This window comes from Dufourea novaeangliae, unplaced genomic scaffold (genome assembly GCF_001272555.1).
Source record: "Dufourea novaeangliae isolate 0120121106 unplaced genomic scaffold, ASM127255v1 scaffold165, whole genome shotgun sequence".
Lineage (NCBI taxonomy): Eukaryota > Metazoa > Arthropoda > Insecta > Hymenoptera > Halictidae > Dufourea > Dufourea novaeangliae.
The window spans coordinates 194,275-214,635 of record NW_015374045.1 but is presented as its reverse complement, the minus strand read 5'-3'; the positions used below and the strand labels follow the sequence as shown (position 1 = coordinate 214,635).

Genomic DNA, 20,361 nt, shown 5'->3' with positions numbered 1-20,361 from the left:
ACACATCGTGGCGAACGATCTCCTCCACTCTGCTCGACGTCTCTCGCGCGGTCGATCTTCGATTCCCTACGAAAAATTGACTCGAAGCCATCGAGCACCCGGCTGCCGTGCGACTCTCGGAAGGGAACGATAAGAGAAGAGAGAAACATACGTCCGTTCTAGGCTAAGGGGGATCTGTGTACCTCGTGTCTTCATTTTTGCTCGCTACGAAACGGTCCAGTCTGAAAGAAAAAAAATAGAAGAGCAGTCATTCCACGTGTGTCTCTTGCACAGTGTTCAAATAGATCCTACGTATCATTTCGCGTCGTTCCGAGGGAAATCGAATTTTTGTTTTTCGTTTTTTATTCACACGGTGATTCTCTGTTCCGTTACATTGTGCCCGCGTTGCGACGAAATAATTATCTGTAGACGATCGATTCATTTCGGCGCATCGAACCCCCGGAAGCGGTTAACGATCTTCGATCGCCACAGGCCGAAGCGAAAGTTTGTGGATTGACATCACCGCAGAATCGATCACGGAAATTCACTTTTATCGTAAGGCTTCAACGTTTCCCGTCCACTCGAGAAGTTATACTTAAAGTCCACTTTAATTGAAGTCGCGAGGAATGGTCACCAAGCTGCAGGGTATCGAAACGAGTCAGAGACATCGATGATGATCGTGGAAAGACGATCGATGTAACCATGAATCGAGCAAACACGATAGAACGCGGCCGAATGTCGGATACTGAACTCGGAAACGGAGACACGACCCTACAGAATTTCCAGGAGATAAGCTACGCAGCTGCGTTGCAAGCTCGTCTGTGTCGACGTTACTCGACTCTGACCATATATTCGACGCGCCTTGTTTTATGCAGTTCGACCAACGTTCGGTGACAAAGGAAAAGAGAAAGTCACCGACCACGGTCGAGAATTAACGCGTTTCTTTTGTCACCCCCGCTGCCTTTCCTGCGTAGATCCAAACAATTTCGAAGACGTTACACTTGTTTTTTTTTTCGACTTTGAACCACACCCTCGTTCGATTAGAAACACTAATTTCCCACATCTCTACGGTCTACGAACTAAAACCAAGATGATCAAAACACAAAGATGATTGTTTTCAGTTGTACGTTTCTGTGTTCACTTTTCGCGAGAAAAATCCAAGATCCTTTGGAGTAGAACCAGATTCATTTCGGAGCACTCCGCGATGCACCCCCGGAATAAATCACAATAACCATCGAGCGGTTATCCGTCGAGAAGTGTTCGACGCCACGATCAAACAACACTCGAGAAGAGGAAATTTTTCGCCATCCCCCGACCCACCTTTCAATTAATTTTGCCGCTTTGAGGGAGACAAAAGTGGCCCCGCCGCCGCGCCTCGAATTTAGGACGCGTAGCCGGCGACGCGCCGGTGTTTTCTGAAAAAGCAAAAGAGGCACTTGTCCCTCCGCCGTCGGAGTGTTCTCTCCTCTCCGTGCTTTAGAAATTCCGGAATTAACAACGCAACGGCGGCAAAAAGCGGGGGCAAAAAAAGCGACGACGACGAGAAGGAGGAGGAGAGCAATGTGGAAAAAGGAAATGTGCCTGTTCCACCTCCTCCGCCACCTTTAGCTCCCATTCGACTGGGTGTTTCGTTACCAAAGAACACACACTGGACCATGCACAACACGTGGTGTAACGCGCCACGGCACCCCGCCTCGGTGTGTATTTCGAGACGACGAGGTCTTCGGGAAGCACCGGCGGAGGAAAGGAGGATCCCGACCGGGTAACGATACACCCCTTCGGCTGTGGTGCGACCATCACGGAAAAGGACCAAGTGAATCCTAAGAAAATATTGCCCCCGAAATGAATCCAGACGAATCCGTTCCATTCTTCAACGGTGTTTCCACTTTAATCGTACTTGTTTCTCTGAACAATTTCAAAGAAACATTCGAGAATGCGGGATACAGGCGTTACGCGCCCAAGAGATTATTCCACGTGTTTAAGCCGCAAAAAGTATTACGCAACACTCTCGTTCGGATAGAATGTCCGAGCAATTATCATCGCAGGCACGCAACGAACGTACGAGACGGCGTACGATAGGATAGAACGCATCGTCGGTGGCATCGGTTAACCGAGACAGATCAAACCGTTCGAACTTAATAATCAATCGATCGACACCAAAGCCTACGATTGAGGGGCTCCGTGGAAAAGAAGCGCAAGTTCTAACCTTATTTTTTATAAAAGTAATTGTCGTGTAAAATTTATAGTATTGTGACACGTGCCCCTTTTTTCACTAAGCCCCTCAATAGTGTAAATAATTTCCACGACGAAAGACTGTTTCGCAACGATCGATGGAAAGCGACGTATGGTGCCGAGCGGTGACAGGTGCTAGCAGGTGCGACTCGCGGTTGAAGATCGTGAAACGGGAAACACGGGGCCCTTCGGAAGAAGGAAACCGTGTGTGTATCGTATCCACCTTGGTCGCTCTACGCTTTGGGGGGGGGGGGGGGGGGGAAAGAACGGCCGTAGCCTTCTTCCGTACTCGATGAACAAAGATGATCGTTGGGTCTCTCTGTTCGCGACCAGAGTAACCGAACCCGGTTGATTCGACCGGTCGAAGAGGCTTCTTCGAGGAAATGGATCTGTCGGCCGATCGCGTTATGCCAGTCACGCCTTGTACCTCCAAGACCATTGTCCTGTCGACCAGACCCGCCGAATATTACCGTTCCCGGCCGAGTATTATCATATTCAGGAAGTCCCTTCGGTGAATACAAAGTGGACGTGTTCGATATCGAGTGTCTGCCGCGAATTTTCGTCCCCCTTCCCCCCAAAGGTTCGCAAACTTCCGAGTCACGAGGAACACGAATCCGAGCGGAGTTGCGGCGCTCTGACGTTCGTGATCCGATCGAATCCGTTCGATCGTTCCTCGTTCTATTTCACCGTTTAAATCGGATTGCCCCGCGTCTCGAGCTCTGAAGGATACTCGTGAATTCTTTAGAAGGTTGACAGCGAGCAAAAGGGCCACACGCGTCTCGATGGCTCCGCCACTGACCCAACGTGCTGATTCTTTCTCTCTCCCTTATACTTCACAGCCAACCAATCGCTCGACCGGACACGAGCTTGCTCTGCTCGCGATCGAAGCAACCATGGAAAATTTACAGGGCGAAAGACAGGGACGATTCATTGGATTTCTTTCGCGATGCAACGCAGTCGAGAGAAACGTTGGAAATTTCTACCCCAGTCGCGACAAAAGCTCCCGTTTCCCGTCACGGGATTCTCCCTTCCGAATCTATTCCGAGTATCGACATTCTTCGCTCGTAAATTTTTCCCAGCTGGGATCTATCTGCCACCGTAAGAAGTTTAACCGACCATTGTTGTGCCTTTGAAATCGCCTATTCTCCCGCTTGAACTGTACAGAAACCTAACTGGGTGGACGAACAAACGCTAAGAGGAATTATCGTAGAATATAGAACATCCGAGAGATCCACAAGAGCATTACGTTTCCACTGTATAGATTCTTTCTCTCTATTTCCGATTCTCGAAATGCTTTCCACCCACTACTACACCACCAGAGTCTGGCAACGTTCCCTCCAACTTGTCGAAAGTCTTTCCAAGAACTAATACTCCAAAAGACTGATGCCCGCCTACTCGCTCGATCTTATAGGATTTCGCCGGTTGGTGTGTCATGTTCGAAGGGCCTAGAACCAGAAATAGGAGCGATCCATTCACCGCGGAGCCAGCTCTGCGAACACGGTCGTATATACAAGGACAAACGCGTTCTCCCTTCGGAATCTGTAACTTGACTAGCGCACGAGATCTCCCAAGGGTGTTATTCCGTGGTTCGTCCTCCTACCAGCACCTTCCCGAAGCACATGGTACTGACGTTTATCGGATGCCAGGTTCGCCAGGCAGTGTTGTGTCGTTAAACAACAAGCAGCTGTTCCGCGAGCCCGAACGGCTTAACGGCCTCCTCTGTCCTCGAGAATCCTCACTTTGCGTGGGTCCCGACACATCCAGAGAACAATGTTAGCCCTGTTCGCGATCGGCGAACGTGTCTCTCTCTTTCTCTCTCAGAGTTGTCCTTCGACGCGCCGCGACATTGTCACGGATCGCAAGCATTACGCAACCGCCCACCGGTGGGAATTAAAGGGAATAATGAATGAGAGAAAGGAGACTCTCGGAGTCGCGGCCACGATCTCTACGCGAGCGAAACGTACGCGTCGAGACGTACTGGGGATCGAATTGCAATCGATGAGATGGTGGACAACACCGCGTTACGCGTCTATTGAGCGAGGAGTTTCATAGACCGTTTCTTTTAAATGATCGATGCATTACAGATGTAACAAATGTGGTGATTACGTAGAACGTTGCGGAGTAAAACTTTTCGCCGAGGATGTCGAAAGGTTTCGAAATGACTGTAGCCTGTTCTACTTTTAGCCCGAAAGGCTTCGATTTCGTTCGAAAAGAGTAACCGAAACGCTTGAACCCCGGTCCCACTAAAAATACCCCTGCAGACAACAGACTGCTCTTCAATGTCGAAAAGCACATTTGGCTGCCGGCACCGAACAAGGCCACTGTTTAATAGAGCACTCGAATGGGTTCGAAGAATGTCGCTATATGTATTTGTTCCATCGACAATAGCGGTAGGACCCTTAAACCGATCACGGTGGGAAGGTTTCGGAGCTACAGCGAGAACGAAGAAGACACTGGCAGCCCGACAGTGTGTGCGTGGAAAGAAACTCGTCAGAGGTCACGACTGTCGGGGAGGCAAGTTTCGAAAGCACAATTCCGTACAGTTCTTGCTATCGAGAAAGCTTGTACTCCGTGGCGAACGAAGAACTCGTGAAATTCAAATGGAAACACGTACTAAACCCCTCGTCGACGACGACGACGATCGTTGCGAGACGCGCGCTTCCGCGGAACGTTTCACGGTGCAGTGAATTCGCGGTAGGTTCCGCTGTTGGAACGCGAGGATCGGAGTTTTTCCCACGGGTGGTAAAGTACAGCGTGTCACATGCGTGCGGGACACACACGCACCGTCTCTCGGTTTTCCTCCGCGTCTTGTACAGGCGCGGCGTTCCTGATCGAGAGACGTGCGCGCGCCCGTATATGCCTTATTTATATATACGTCGCGACGAGACGGCTGGGCAAACAACACTGACCTCGAGACACCAAGCGCGAAAGTGACGTCGGGCTTCGCGAGTCCGTTTCAAACAACACCGTCGTCGCGTCGATTCCACGAGTACGCGGGATCGCCGTAGCGTTCGGTGCACCTGATACGATCGAGCACAGACAGATCTCATCGCGAGAGAGGTGCTCCGAAACAAACGTGTATATCACCAAGAGAGGACTCGTAGCACTTGCACCCCGGTTATTATATACCGATTCGGACTTTGCCGAAAGAACACTGATCGAACGAACGGCACTGAGTTATCCCTCGCTGCGAACTGAACCTCCAATGGAGCTTTCCTGAACACCTCACTTCGGAGCGGAGAGACGGGTCCGTAATCGAGTGGGGACCGGTTCCGCGGCTGTTTTCACCGAAACCGAGATATACATACATATGATTCCCGCCGCGAAATGATTTTTCGGACTAGAAAATGGGCTACTAGAAAGAACAGTCGGGTACTGGGAGAGGGGGGGGGGGCTTTTGTTGTACTTAGTGCCAGGACTTACGTTCGGCGAGCCTTCACCGCCCAATCCATATCTCGCGCGACGTATCCGTTGAACGTGTCACGATGCCTCTCGTGTTTGCTCGCGTGATGTTGTTCCCTCCGTGCCTCGGCAGTAACAAACAAAAATATTGCACACTCCGCGCACGCACTATAGCACACAAACGTTCCCCGATCTTTCTTCTTCCTCCTCCTTTTCTTTTTCTTGTTCGCGGCCGTGTTTCACCACTGGTCTGACCCGCCGCGCGACGAGCAGATCGCAGCACGCGCACGAAACATATAACTTCTCTTTTCTTTTCTTTCCGCCCGACTCTCGCTTGTACGCGAGAGAAAGAGAAACAACAGATACAGAGTACACAGACCGGATGAAACGAAACTGAGGGGGGAGGGAGGGAAGGGGGGAAAGGGAGAGAAACGGGAAGAAACGAGGCGAGGCGAACGAAAAAACCCACGCCGAATCGACGCACAAGGGGCGAACGAGCGCACGAATTACGACACACACTCGGCGACGATCCAACGAAGACTGAGCCCGTGACCGTTCGCCGACTGCGGCGCGCATGGAGCGCCGCCCAGTGGTGGGGGGAGAAAAAGGCGGTGGGTTCAGTCGCGTACCGACCGCTCTGAGCGCCCCGGAGACCGACGATGTTACCTACCGCACACTGGCGTAGACTGGGAAATTTCAAGCCTCCGTGTTCCGTCCATGGGATACACTAATCGAAAACAATAAAACATTTCGACTTCAATTAACGTGAAATATGCGTAAAACGAAGCCAAAAGTGGTGACCATGGATAGTTTATCGGTGAACAGTTTCGGAGTACTGAAACCGAACAGAACGACGCTCCCTTTGATTCAACGAGTGACTCCTTTACACTTTTTGTCTACACTGTTCGGTTTTTCATTTATTTCGATTATCAGCTACTTTTCACGTTATTTTCACGTCGTCTTCGAGTAGTTCGAAGCGAGGGAATTTCGAGCAATTTCGAAAAGATGCAGTTCCACGTGTCCCCAGGCCCCTACGCCAATGCTTAAGCTTACCCAGTGCTGAAACGTTTACCCGGAGGGACTGTGCTGGGTAGAAGGAGAGAGAAAGAGAGAGATGGAGGGTATGAATAAGAGAGAAACAGCAATAGTCGAAGGGATACCAAGGGTTCTCCCTCGTGCAGTGGGGTTTCGCGGACCGCTCCCTGAACCCAGCCGGTCGGACGTCGAATTAACCCCGGAAAAATGTGTACGTGCTTGCGCGCTATCGACGCACATCAGACAGAGAGAACCACCACCGTGAAGTACCGCACGCAATTTGCCGTCTGATTTTATTCCTCGAAATCGCCGACAATTCTTCTTCGACGCTGCCTTTCACGACATCACGACGGCAACACAATACTCTCTGGTACTCCCATTCCCTGTCGACGGGCGAACAGGAAAGAGACGTGCGCAGTATAGCGCGCGTACTCGTCAGGATCCATTTTTCTTTTTCTTTTTTTAAGAAATTTGTCCGGACCGTAACGATGCGCGAATACCGCAAGAACGAAAGAGAATCCGTTCGATTCGGTGTCGTGTTCTAGCCACGCAGAGGATACGCGGCGCTGGGCGGGTTTTCGTAATGGTTGACCAGCTTCCCCGAGAAATCGATAACAGAGGAGATTCATTAAAGATACCCGCGTACAGAGGCTTTCACGCAGCATGAAGGATCGTTCCCTGCAGCCTCCTCGCTCGGATCTGATATTAGACACACACACACACACAGACGGGGCACACACCAGGGTACATATCCGCGCGCATCCCTCCTATATCCAGCTGTTACGACGTGAGTCAGCCTTGACGAGTGTACATATGTGCATCCTGGTGTGTCTGTGTGTGTGTGTGTGCGGCAGGGCCCACACCATTTTCGAACGTCGAAATCCGTCGGAACCATTTTGTCTACTTTAGACAGGGCAGCCGGACGGACGGACTGTTTCGACTATTTTAACCCTTTCCATTCGGACACCATGTTCAGAGGAGGCCTGGGTATGGGAAAAGAACGCAGTAAAGTGTCCCTCGGACTATACCTGCTCGAAAACGACTGTAGTACACATGTTCCGGACACAATGAAAGTAGGCACAAAAGGGTGTCTAACTCTATCCCAGATGACTGGATGAACCGTCGTCGTGGTCTGTGTCAAAAAGGAAAGAGTTAACATCAAGAACAGAGAAGGAGGTCGAAACAGACGTCGAAAGGAACACGTACAAACTTCGTATCCATTCCCGTTTAAATATCCATTACCAGAATACTATCACCGGCGTTTCACCGGGCGAGCTGAACTCGGATCGGTTGCGTTCACCTTCAGGAAGTACGACGTAATAATACGTCATAAAGCCAGCGGCGGCGTGCATTTCTCTACCTTTCTCCCGGTCGGAGGCCGGTGGCCAAGACTCTTACCTACCTCGCCGACGAAAGAGAGAAGAGCGCGATCGGAGCGGCCGGTCAGGCGGGGCAAGAGCTCGATTTCTACGGAATAAAAGTCCGGGGCACGCGGATTCCAAACGTACGAACGGACGGACGTTTCCCGCCGTGCGTTCGTAGGAGGGACGACGCAAGAGAGGGAACGCAGAGAGAGGTTCAAGGCCAGAGACCCGGGCAAGAAGGGTCCTTTTTCGGGGGGCCCCGAGGTACACACCAGGTAAAAGGAAGTCGGACACCCGGAGGACCAAACGGAATGACAAATGCCCGGTGGACACGGTGAAGGGAAAGGTGAAAGGAGCGTCGAGGACGGGAAGGGAAGGGGGGGGGGGTCTGTCTCCCTGGGTTCTCTCTGTATGGAACAGAATTCAGGTGTGCCTAACCGCGAGATTGATATCGACGTGGTTTTATCTTCGTAGAAAAATCGTAGGTAGCGTTGAATGCAACACAGGTTCGGAGCTGTGAGACACCTCTCTCTTTATCCGAGCGTTGCGTGAAATTTCCTACAAGATCCACGGCCGGCTAGGTTCTCATCGGTGTGTTATATTCTTTTTCTTTCCTGGTTTCGCGTTCGAGAAACGAAGAAAAATCGCGCGCACGCCACGTTGTTTATGAAACCCTGGGCTATTGTTTCCACCGATGTCTCTCGACTCCGAAATCCGAGAACGTCGCGACTCGAATAACCGATTCGGAGACACTGGCCCCGCGGCGCTATGGAAAGCATGGAAACGAGAAGGAAAGGGAAGAACGACGTGGTTGTCGATCGACGAGGACACACAGGTCGGTGGGTAAACGAATTCTACGAATCGAGGGGACCAGTGTGGGTGGAACCCAGGAGAGGGGAGGGGGATAATCCGAAACGAAAACGACAAAAATGTCGGTTGAACGATCATCGTGGTCGTCGCCGCTCGACAACGGATTAAATGGCGGCGTTCAAGGGCACCGAACGCGAGAGAGAGAAAGAGGAATGATAAAATCTCGGTGAAATTAAAATCGTAATACCAGGAGGCACGCCAGCATGGACGAACGTTCGTAACCACGAGCGAGCGCGAACGAGAGAATCGTATAGGTGTACAAAAAGGCGAAGTCCCTGAGATTTTAATCCCGGGGCCCATTCAGATACGTGCGGGATAATTACGGCGTAATATCGTGCAAAATAATAGCATCAAAAGCGCGGGGATAATTAAATTCCCCTTGAAACTCGAGTACCGTAACCGACTGCCAACGGAGGATCCACCGGGCATGGCTCTCTCGAGCGCGTTCGTTCGTTTTCGCCGCGCGCACGGTGCATCCCCTTTAAACTTTTGTGGAACAAGGTGTGCACGCGTGGCACTGTGGAATATTATCGTGTGTAAATTTTCACGGAATAACCGAACGAATATTTCGGGGTCAACGATGAATATTCCCGTGGAAAGAGCCCGCCCCCGTGTATTATTTACAGCAAGCCTCCGCAAACTATCCCAGCTCGGAGAAGCCGATACACGCGTGTTCCGTTTGCTCGAGTACCTATAATAATCCCGATGAGAAGCGGCGACCTTCGTGAACCAGTGAAACGATTCCACATTTTTGCCGTATATAGAGAAAAGTTCCCCGGATGGAAAAACGCGCCTCTGAAAACCTGGTCGTCGTAAATTGAACCCTAAATAGGATTCTGTGCGGACCCGAGGGTGAAGGCCTTCCGATGATCGCACGCTGTATTCGGCCAGGTATTTAACTTGGATGGGAGGTAAACTTGCTCGACAAAGAAGAAGAGGAAGGGGAGGAGAGAGAAGCTCTTACCTGAATACAACATCCCTGACCTGAGATTCGAAGCAGATTTGGAAGTCGCGTCTACCTGACCGCAGCCATTCCCGCAACATCCTATCTGCATTCGACGATTGCTTTACCCCATTTTATACCTCCCCTCTGTTCTTCGTTATTCCCGACACTATTATCACCATCGTTCGTTCAAATTTCTTTTGCTCAAGCATTTCCTACCTCGAAGTTCCAGGTGAATCGAAGGTGCCGCATATATGACTACCAACTTCCACCAGGTCTTCGAAACTTTCCGTGAGCTCGGGCACATCCGTGCAACCGGAGAACAAAGGGTATTCGCAACACACTTCCGAAGAAATAAGGCCTAAAAGAGGCAACGGTTGGTTTTATAAGGAAGGACGCGAGGGAAGACGATCGTATAGCCGCGTACTGCTGCCTGGTTCTAACATTCGGAGATTCAAGCTCGCGAGAACCCGATCACAGGCCGAGGAGACGAGCCTTCCTTCGGTCGTTCGTCAAGTTCGACGCCGATGGGACGCGTGCACCGGACGAGAGAATGCACACGGCCAGCGAGCGGGCCGAGCCGCGCGGAATTTCGAAGCGAGAGTAGATTGCCGGAACGGAGCGCGGCTCGCCGGGGAGGAAAAAAAGGCGAACGCGAAACGGAGAAGGAAGAAGAGGAAGGTCATCCTCCGTGGAACTTCGTTGCCAACTCGAGCGACACGCCGGCGCATTGTATGCAGATCGCGCGAGACTGTAATTACAAATAGACAGCGCGAGTCGTCCTCCTGTGTCTTCTCGATTCCAGGCGAGGCTTCTCGTGATCGCGGGAGAACTCGGAAAAACTCGAGGAAAATCAAGATTCCAGACGTACGATGTCCGTTTTCTCACGAGGCCAAATGTATACGTACCTTTTTATGTGTGTCAAGTTTCGCTCCCATATTCTTTTCTCTTTTTCACAATTTACTTAGGAAACGCGTTATCGAGAATAGCCCGAAATCTCCAAAGTGCAGGTGGGAGTTTAACAATTACGCTCCGCGGTCTCTCGGCCCCGCTAATCCTCCCGATAATACGAACGTAATAAGAGGTAGCCTCACTTGTTATCCTCTCAGGGGATTAACTGCACACGGGTATATGCAATAAGGATTACGGGGAGATTTCTTCGATCGGTTATGAATTTCGCGAAAACGTCCATATTTTAATGACGATCGAGTCGCAAACCTGTATCGGGAAAGGAATCCGAATGGTTTCCCCGCGTGGAACTGAAAACCAAACTGACCGTCCGTGCGTCACAGGGACGGCCCCCAATTCGTCCGAAAAACGATCTAGGTCACCGTTACCTAGGACTTCCCCGATCTTCGTCAATTTCTTTTTTTTTTTTTTTCTATGTCTCCCTCCTCACGATTTCGATGCAGGCATGCATCCGGTTGACGATGGTAACCGATGCTTCTCGTATCCGCCCGCCTTCACGAGAGCCTCTTTTTCCCACTGGGGAAATACGAGCGGAGATGTTCCTTTTAACGCGGGGCCCATGGTTTGTCCCTTCAGACAGAAGGTGAAAAAAAAAAAAGAGAAGAAGGTCGCGACGTATACCGTTAGAAACCAGAGATCTTTCTCTGCCCTGACAGACATGAAAAACGTGGTTCTCTCCAAGGAGCGATGGGGGTCGGCACTGCTTCGAAAATCGCGTGGAATATTCGTTTAGCGGGTAGGTGGGTGATACGTGCACAGCCATAAAACACCACCCGAGGACACCGTTTTCGGTGTGGATCTTAACGATCGGAATTTACGCCCTATTCCTCCGGTGGGAGCCTCGAGAGTGCGCGTCGTGGGTCAACGTCAGGTTCGGTAACGCGCTGTGTGCTTGCTCGCTGGCTCGCCGGAGACGGTTCTCCTCGGCTGAACTTTGTTTCCACGTCGGCGAGGAGAGGAAGGACACGCGAGTCGGCCCGGAATGACGGGTCTTTGTGCTCGCTCGGTCGGTCGGTCGGTCGGTCGGGTCCAAGTCCTCTCTCGACCAGAGTGAAAGAGGCTATCTTCCACTTCGGGTCCAGAACGACTGGGAGGAAGACGAAGAAGGAAGGAGAACCAGCCGGAGGATGGAAAGAAAGAGCTGGAAAGGGACGGAGAGGAAGAGAGTAAGAGAGACAGGGAGGCTCGGATGTGAAGTGAATGTCAGCTCGAAGGTCGGCTTTTGTCAGGCCCAGCCAGAGAGAAAGAGAGAGAGTGAGAGAGAGGAAGAAGGAGAGACGAGTGCCTCCGCTGTCTGTTTCTCTCCCTCTCTCTCACCTTCTATCTCCGCTGGTGCTCTCGCGAGACAATCTGTTGGTACGCGATGGCAGCCACCTAGATCCATTTATACATCCCGCATTGCCTGGGCCTGGCCACGATAGATAGTGCGCTGACGGGACAATGACCACGGCCGAGAGACGCGCGCGAGGTGTGGTTGATGCGTGCACGGGAACGACCACCGGCGCGTCTGGTTTAACGCCAGAACGAGGAACGGCACTTGGAACGTTGCTAATATGCACCGTGAACATTATAATCTCGGGAGGGGGGTAATCACGAGTACCAAAACGGGAAAAGAGCCAATGGTATTATTGTGTATCTCGCTTGTCCAGATATATATCAAAATTACGGTTCACAGACAGAACGGAACGAAGATACGGGATGCTGATTTCGTACAAATCCCTTTCGACCAAGCCATCCAAACACAGTTCGTCGTCGTCAGTTTTATCCCCCGCGAACAAGCAATCTCGTCGCGATTACGCGACTGGAAACGGAAGAAATCGACGTTCGATATCCATCCTCTTCGTTCACAGCGTTCCAAAAAGCCCGCCAACCAAGATTCATTTACGAACGATCGAATCGTAAGCTGGCCCTGATAAATAGCTCCCAGACGAGACAATGGCCACGGGGGCAGGCGTTCGCGTTCCCGAGCTGCGGTCTCGACGCCCGATACTCTCACTCTCTCTATCTCTTTCTCTCTTTGGCGAACAGAGGACGCCAGAGCCATGGATGCACCGGCCAAGCAAGACGAGGATCATCTACGCCCGGGGGGAAACGAAAGAGAGACAGCGAACGAGAGAACGCGGCGATGGGACTAGTCGGCGTCGAAGTTCCTGCATGTGGGTATCGCGCGTGCGACGGAGACAAATGGCTGGAGCGAGGTGGAGGTGGAGGAGGCGGAGAAGGAGGTGGGAGAAGGACGACATTGACCATACCGAGAGCGCAGCACGAGACGTGCACGGCCGACAGTGCATATCCCGGGGCCATGCACACGTGCGGAAGGGGCGAACGGTGCAACGGTGCAACGGTGCACCGATGCAGCCCGCGTGTATACCTATACCTCTACACACGGCGAAAATCTTCGGGACCGAAGCGCTGCGTCGACGTATTAATTATTGCCGTGTCGCGTATACCCGGAGGATACACGAGCTACGTGTCCCGGGGAGACGCAATTCCATACGCCGGGGATCTGAATATGCGATGATCGTCAGGGTTGGATGATCGGTGGAAATGGGAGAGCGTATGATGATTTTGAAGGAATATAGACGATAAACGTACTCTGGCGTTCAAGGACCACCGAGAATCTTGAAGGACCACCGAGAAGTGCAGAGGATAAAGATGGTTACGAGGGGAAGGTAACTGAAGATGGTCAGGGGAGGTTCTGTTCAGTTTTCGAGTCTGGGAAGTTCGAGCCTTCTTCGAAGGCCTCTTTCGTACTTGTATGTCTAATGTCGTATTTCTATCAGAACTAGTCCTCGAATTTTCGACGTTTTTATTCTCCAGGGGTTGAATCTGCGAATCCTCTCTTGATTCCAGGGTATATTTCGCTTCTTTCTCAGGCTCGATTTTTCAACTAGCAGTCCGAAAACGGATGTTGTTCCAAAGAGGATGTTACTTTTTTTTTTTTTTTTGTAAAAAGACGGTCTTTCGAGATAGCGCTCGTATTTCCGAAGGCACCGTCGTGGCTGCAAACTTTCTCGGGCGGTACCGGGCGGAAAAGACGCGGGCATGGGGGAGAGGGACGGGCTCCACCGTATCGATCTTCGTTGGTTAGCTAACAAAAAGGCGAAGGAAAAGTGGACCAAAAGTGGCAGCCCGAACGGCGGGCTGTTTCCTTGAAAAGCGTCATCCTTTTCATCGGGCCTGGCGGGATCTCACGGAAAACGATGAAAAAAGGGAAGCTCCGTCGTCTTCTTCTCCCAGGTCGATCGAGAGGATCGCGGATACGAAGGATGCGAGGAGACCTCGAGAAAACAGCGGAGCGCGGCGACGACGGACAAAAAAAAAGGGGGGGATGAAAACGAGCGAGGGAACGAGGCGAGTGCCGTGCACGCCGGGAGAGAGGATCGTTTTCCGTGGTGTTTCACCGAAGGCGACGGAGCCTCTAATTTTAATAATTGGAGATAGCCTGCCTTTCCTTCTCCTCGCGCCAGGGGCGTATCTTCCAGCGGAACCGGCGTGTATAGAGCTACGCGTACAGTCGCACCTGCCCTTTACCTTTCTTCTTCCCTTTCAGTTCCACTCACCTAGGTAGATATTATACCTGCTCGAGGCGCGAGTACAGTCCTCGCAGAAATGTTTTACGGATACACGTCGGGTGGAGGTCTTTCGGAACAGCCTCACACCGTAAACACTCTGGGAAATACAGATCTCTACATACAATTAGCCCAGTTCGATGCTACGATTCGCATTGTCCCGATAAATATTGGATTTTCGTCGAGAAAACTGTTAACTGCTTTCTGAACAGAAGACAGGCTAAATTCTCCGATCGACACGACGAACGTAAACGTAGAGAGAAATCAAGGGGCCTGGGTACGTGCGTATCATCGGTAACTCGACCCGAACGAAAGAGAGTCGCAACCACGGGGCGAGAGAAGTCTTCGGCGGATGTCTGCCATCGGCCTCGCCAAGGTTAACGCGTTCTTTCGCCGTGCTCTTATTGAAATCGTCCGCGGGCACCGTGTCCCGAAGAGAAGCGAACGGAACGGACCGTGACAGGCGATACGACCGCCCAGACCATCGTCGCCCGCGAGGTGTCGCGTGTTTGCGAGCAATTCGACTGGTTCCCAGGGTGGACGCTAATTTTCGCGCGCTTCCTCTCGCGATTCGTCCCGATAACGCGGGTGCCCTCTCATTTTCCTTACCGTCGAACGTCGAATCGTCTTCCACGAACGAAACGTTAGAGATCCATACACACATACGGGATATACAGTCCCTCGGCCTCGATCGATCCTCTCACAGGTACAGGAGACTGAGAGAGGCCGTCTTTTTCCAGGTAAGAGGTCGTTACCTATTGAGAAAGCTTCAACGACCATCGACTTCCGTTCGAGGATTCACATGCCGGCTCTTTGTGTTGACCTCTTCCTAAAGAGCGGAGAATACCGGTATCGAAAAAAGGAAGAAGAAAAAAAAGACGGGAACATTGCGATCGCTAGGGAGCCTTGGTGATTGTTGGGAGTATAGCGTTATTCCTCTCGACAAACATTTTCTCCCCAGACCCGTTCGATTATTATTTCACGAGTCTACGATAATCTGCGATATTCTCGATTGATCACGAGCACTCGAATTTCTGTTTCGAATTCGGATTTGAAGATCAAGGTTCAAAAATTATTACATTTAAAATTATTAGCAAGAGCTTCTATAATTCGGGGTCTTTATAAGAAGCACACGGGAACGGAAAACGTTCGTCTAGCTTTCCCATCGGCAGCCGGAGGATAATGGACGGCCACGGACAGCTGATTTTTCGACGGGCTCGGGGAGCCTGGTTGTATCCTATCAGCTGGTGGAAGATGAACGCGTAACCGCAACTTTTAGTGACTCCGCCTCGGCCAACGCCGTACAATGGAGGTCTCTCCGGAGGCGATTTTTTAAAATGTGCGGCAGAAAAATCCGAAACGCGTAAACCTGGCTTTGAGGCGAACACGAACCCACAGACGAACAGGAATTTTTCAAGCCAAGCACAGCTTTCGATTACGATGTAAATGTTCAGACATTTCCAGGGTCATTGGTTTGCAAAAATGAAACTAGAATTCAGTCGAAACAAGGATCTCGTACACCGAGGAAATAAATGAAAGAAAATAAAAAAATAAAAAGGTCAGGGAAGAGGATGCACGTGGATTCTTTCTCCGCTGCACAGATCGAGGTCTCCCGTCCTCGTACACTTCTCCTTGAGTGTCCCGTTGTAATTTATATACGTACCGCTCTTTGTCACGCCCGCATCCGAAACACAACCGGAGGCGGAGGTGTTCTCTGGGAAACGTGATTCTCGAAGAAATCGCTCGATTTGGCCTAACCACGGTTCTGCTGCCAGGGACGTGGGGGCAATTTGGAGTTTCCATGCTTTACGAGGGACACATGAAATTCGGAAATTCCCTTGTATTTCTTTATGCGAGACTCGTGACGACATCCGCCGGTCGTTGCTTTCTAATTTCGAGAGGTTTACGAGAGCAGACGAATTTCAAGCGGTAGTTAAGAGTTCCCCAACATCTTCCGAACGGTTAGTTTTCGAGACGGTTGGCGCGGCGTCATCTTTTCGCTCGACTCGAGAGCAAGAACAGCCTGCAAGAAATGCAATTATCATTTTTCTATATTACGAACTATCATCCATTATCCTAATTAGAACGTCCATCTGCCGAAGGGGAGAGAAAACGGGATGCTCGGAAAAAAAAAATAAAAAAAAACGGATCGTGGATGACCATCGAGAAGAGCAACTTTCATCACAGGCAGGCTATCGAAACCGATGTATCTCTGAAATTAACAAATGACGTCCATAAAGTCTAGCGCGATAGGCGACGAAATTCTAAAGACCGAGTTCCGATTACTCTCGTGACCAGTAAACGAATGTTTTACCTCGCGGTGAACGCGCGAGAACGACACACAGTCGCAGAACCATTTCGCTCGGCGCTTTACAACGGTGAAAAAGTGAAATCCCTCGGTAATCTCGAGTAGTATTGCGCTCGCGCCGCGGCAGATGCAATTACGATTATTAGTCCACCGGTGTGCCGCAACGCTGATGAAGCTTTCGATTAACCGCGCGCGTACATTCAGAGATTTACGTGTCCCTTCCACCTTTCGAATCGTTAACATCGGCCACGAAAACAAACCGGGGAACGTTCGATTATCATGTTATGAAAAGTCAACGGAAACGGACGAAAAAAAAAAATCAACCACTGCTAAAACGTCCAAGCAACGAGGAAAAAGAATCACTAGGCCAAGGAATACGTATAAGGAAATATCGAACTATCGTCCGTCGCTGATTAGTGAGACCAACTAAACTTCCTTCGCGACCCAGAACGTAGTAGACGCTTTTTTCGACGATCCAAAAACCACTTGATTCTCGGTACGATATCGAGAGAGAGGATCGTTCGCAAGAATCTAGAATCGAGGCTGCGCGAGCGAGCGAGCAGAGAGATAGAAGAAGCAAGCAGTTTTCGGGGATGACTCTTGTCGTCGACAGGAAGCGCAGCTGATTCCCTCGAGGGATTGGCCAGCTGTTGATGGAAGGTTTAGGTATGTCGACCGTCGAGATCCACGGCCGTGAGAAAAGGACGGGCCCCCGGGGCCGGAGCGGTCGAGTGACTTGCTTCGTGAAGCCGACGAGGCCGACGAGGCCGACGAGGAAGACCTTCAGGGACGTGGAACAGGCTCTTTCCTTTCATCGAGAGACACAACCAAGCCAGCCAGCCAGCCAGCCTTCTTGCGGAGCCATTGCCAGACACACAGGCTTTCGTCTCGAACCTGTGCGCGTGTCGTCCTCGTCCGGACTCGAAAGTCACTTTCGAAAAAAATCCTGTCTATATATGCGCGCTTTCTAAGCGAACACGACAGGATTTTCGTCTCCGGTTGGTATGTCGAAATTGATATCAGACGAATCGAATAGATTTTTACGACGTTAGAAAGGATCGAGAAGACCGAGAGATTAATTAAAGAGCGTTTTCGGGTTTTTAATCGGTTGATCGTTTTGCACGATCGTTCGGAAGATCCTAATGAACGTTCCTAATTAGCGCGTGCTAAACTCCGCCACGCACGACCTAGCAACAAAATATACTCCAAGCTACGCTGTCGAGAGAGACAGAGAAAGATGGAGACCAGAATTTGAAAGAAACACGTTTCATTGAGTGGCTAGCCTGAATAATTCCCATTCACGACGCCTTCGGTTTCCCGTCTGTGCAGTTTCTATTTCGCCTGGCCACGATTCTGCCGACTTCTTTCAACTGCTTCTCTTTGTTCATCAGCTCTATTCCTGTACACACACACACACACACACGCGCGCGCATATTCTGCATCTATGCATTCACGAACGAAACATTCATCGCGCGAGAGAAGCGCGTGCAGAGATCCTCACGGCTCGGATATAGAATCGTCTTCGATCGCCTCGAGTTTCGCCGCCGCGTAAAATCTGCTCGGGCTTTGGAAACATTCGGCAAAAGTACCACAAGTATCTTCTATTCAACAGACGAATCTTCCGAACGTACCGAACGTTCGAATGAAATACTCTTTGCCCGACTAATTACATAATCATTAGGATTCATAATTTCCCAGAGCAACAGCTTTGTACACACCCGATCGTTTGATTTCGACTCATCAAGCGTTCTCCTCGTGAGCATATAAAGGTAGCGCGTAAGTACCTATGACGAGTTCCTTTGCCAGCGATTACCGCACACACCTGTCGTCGGCGATCGGCCGCTTACCGGAACGTTTACTTATGTAAATTTCCCCCCAGAAAGCGGACAATCGCGTAGAGGAGCGGTCGAGATAAGAATAAAGGAAAAAAACACGCAATCAATCCGATCCCCATTGTTCTTCCTTCTGTTCTCTAGGTCTCGTAGTTGTGGCGACCATATACACAGATGACGAACGAAAACTGGTTTTGTACGTGGCCACTTGACCCACGCTCCGGTCTTCGCCGATCGGAATTCATTATTAGCCCGTCGAATCTCCGGATCTATCGGTGACAGGCGGCTGACAGAACTGGACTACCGTATGCGGCACACCTGTCACTCGATTACGTTCGTTAGACGGTGTGTTTATGTAAACGCACCCTCAAGGAGGGGGGGGGGAGGAGAGAGAAAGGAGTGGCCTGGTCAGAGAGGAGAGGGTCTCGCGTGCGCACGCGAGAAAATACGATCGTAACTCCTTTCTTACGGACGGAGAACCGCGGTGGTTTCCTCTTATCTGGTAGCGGCGGCGCGAGCCGATTACAAGTAGCGGCTTAACCGCGGTCCATAAATCTCGGTTACAATGTTTAAAGCGTTAAACGTCTTTTCGATTTTCGATTACGACGACCTTAATTCCGCCGCGACGACGACACGAAACGAAACTGATTTCTCTCCCACCCCCACCAGCCCCTTTTTATATCGCGGCAAAACCGTTGTCGGGTTCCGTCGATGTTTCCCTTCGCTCTCCGGTCGTTGGGTAACAACCGGGAACGGAGCGTAGAGCCGCGTGAAAATTGTAGGAAGCGGAAACCCGAGGAAAACGATATTACGTGCGCGGAACAAAGTGTAGCTCGACTGTCCCGCGTGTTACCCCTTATGTTCGAGACTCGTCGGAGTTGAATATCACGGGTTGTTAGCCCGTCAGATCTGTGCGAACGTCTGAACCACTTTCGTTGGATTGTCGCAATGAAATTACATGTAAGCGGGTCTTCTATGCCCTCCGTTTCGTAACGAACGACGCGTCGAACGCGTTCCCTAGACGAATATTCTCTCGTCGACCACTGATCCCAAGTGAAATAGCATCTTTTCAAACGTTGACGAATCGTCGAACCGCTCAACGATTTATAGACGGAGGAGGGAAAGACAGATAGGGGGCGATTGTCGTTCGCAGGGAAAAACGCAGACCTGTTTGCGTTTTTCCCGTAAAAAAAAAGAATAGGTGGATCGTAGGGTAACGAGAGAGAGAAAAAGGGACGGAAAAGAAGACGCAGCGGGGGCTACCGTGCAGGGACGACGATAAATGGCGTTGCAAAGCGCAAGATGAGCGGGACGGTGTATACCGGCTGGAAATCGTGACGGTTCATTGTTGCGCCCACGAACAGGCCCTTTTCAGGTTGCTGTGCCGGTGCTAAGAGGAGGTAACGAGCCCAAGACCCAGAGGAGGGGGATGCACGATCATCGAAAACATCTGTCGTGGGCACGGAAAGAGGAACCCGAACCGAGAGACGCAAAGTGGCGAAGTAACGCCGGTTGGGGGAGAAAGGCACCCACGCTTTCAACTTTTTCGGAGGATGGCCCCGTCGCCATGGCCATGTAGTACCTGGCGCAGCTGCGATTTCGATACACAGCCTTTTCCCGGGGATTCACGGTGTGCACCTTGTCCACACACGCGCAACGAAAATGTTTTTCTCTCCCCCCCCCCTCCGGTGGAGCATTGTCGTCTCTTTGACAGCAGGGTAAATACACACACAGAACCGTGGAGAACGGGCCTTCCAATTTCGGGGGACGACGATCCTCTCTCATTCAGCCAGAAAATGAAATTTACGAGACGCGAGGCAACACCGTTGATTCGGGCATTCCTCCGAGTTTAGCC

The 20,361-nt window shown here is 51.1% G+C and overlaps 1 protein-coding gene across 5 annotated transcripts in view; it reads right to left on the bottom strand.

Annotated features, from left to right (window-relative positions):
* Nucleotides 1-20,361, bottom strand: part of LOC107189637 (protein gustavus) — a 168,502-nt gene that overhangs the window by 28,419 nt on the left and 119,722 nt on the right. The window contains exons 1-2 of one of the 5 annotated variants that reach the window (XM_015578215.1): nucleotides 5,635-5,995; nucleotides 183-221 (exon numbers count right to left, since the gene is read on the bottom strand). The exons of 2 other annotated variants lie outside the window; for them this stretch is intronic. In XM_015578215.1, the coding sequence (XP_015433701.1) occupies nucleotides 183-221; nucleotides 5,635-5,663 (68 nt within the window). In that variant the 5' untranslated portion in view covers nucleotides 5,664-5,995. Of the gene's footprint in view, nucleotides 1-182; nucleotides 222-5,634; nucleotides 5,996-20,361 lie in introns of those variants that run through there. 2 more of the 5 variants (XM_015578213.1, XM_015578216.1) reach the window with 2 other exon arrangements.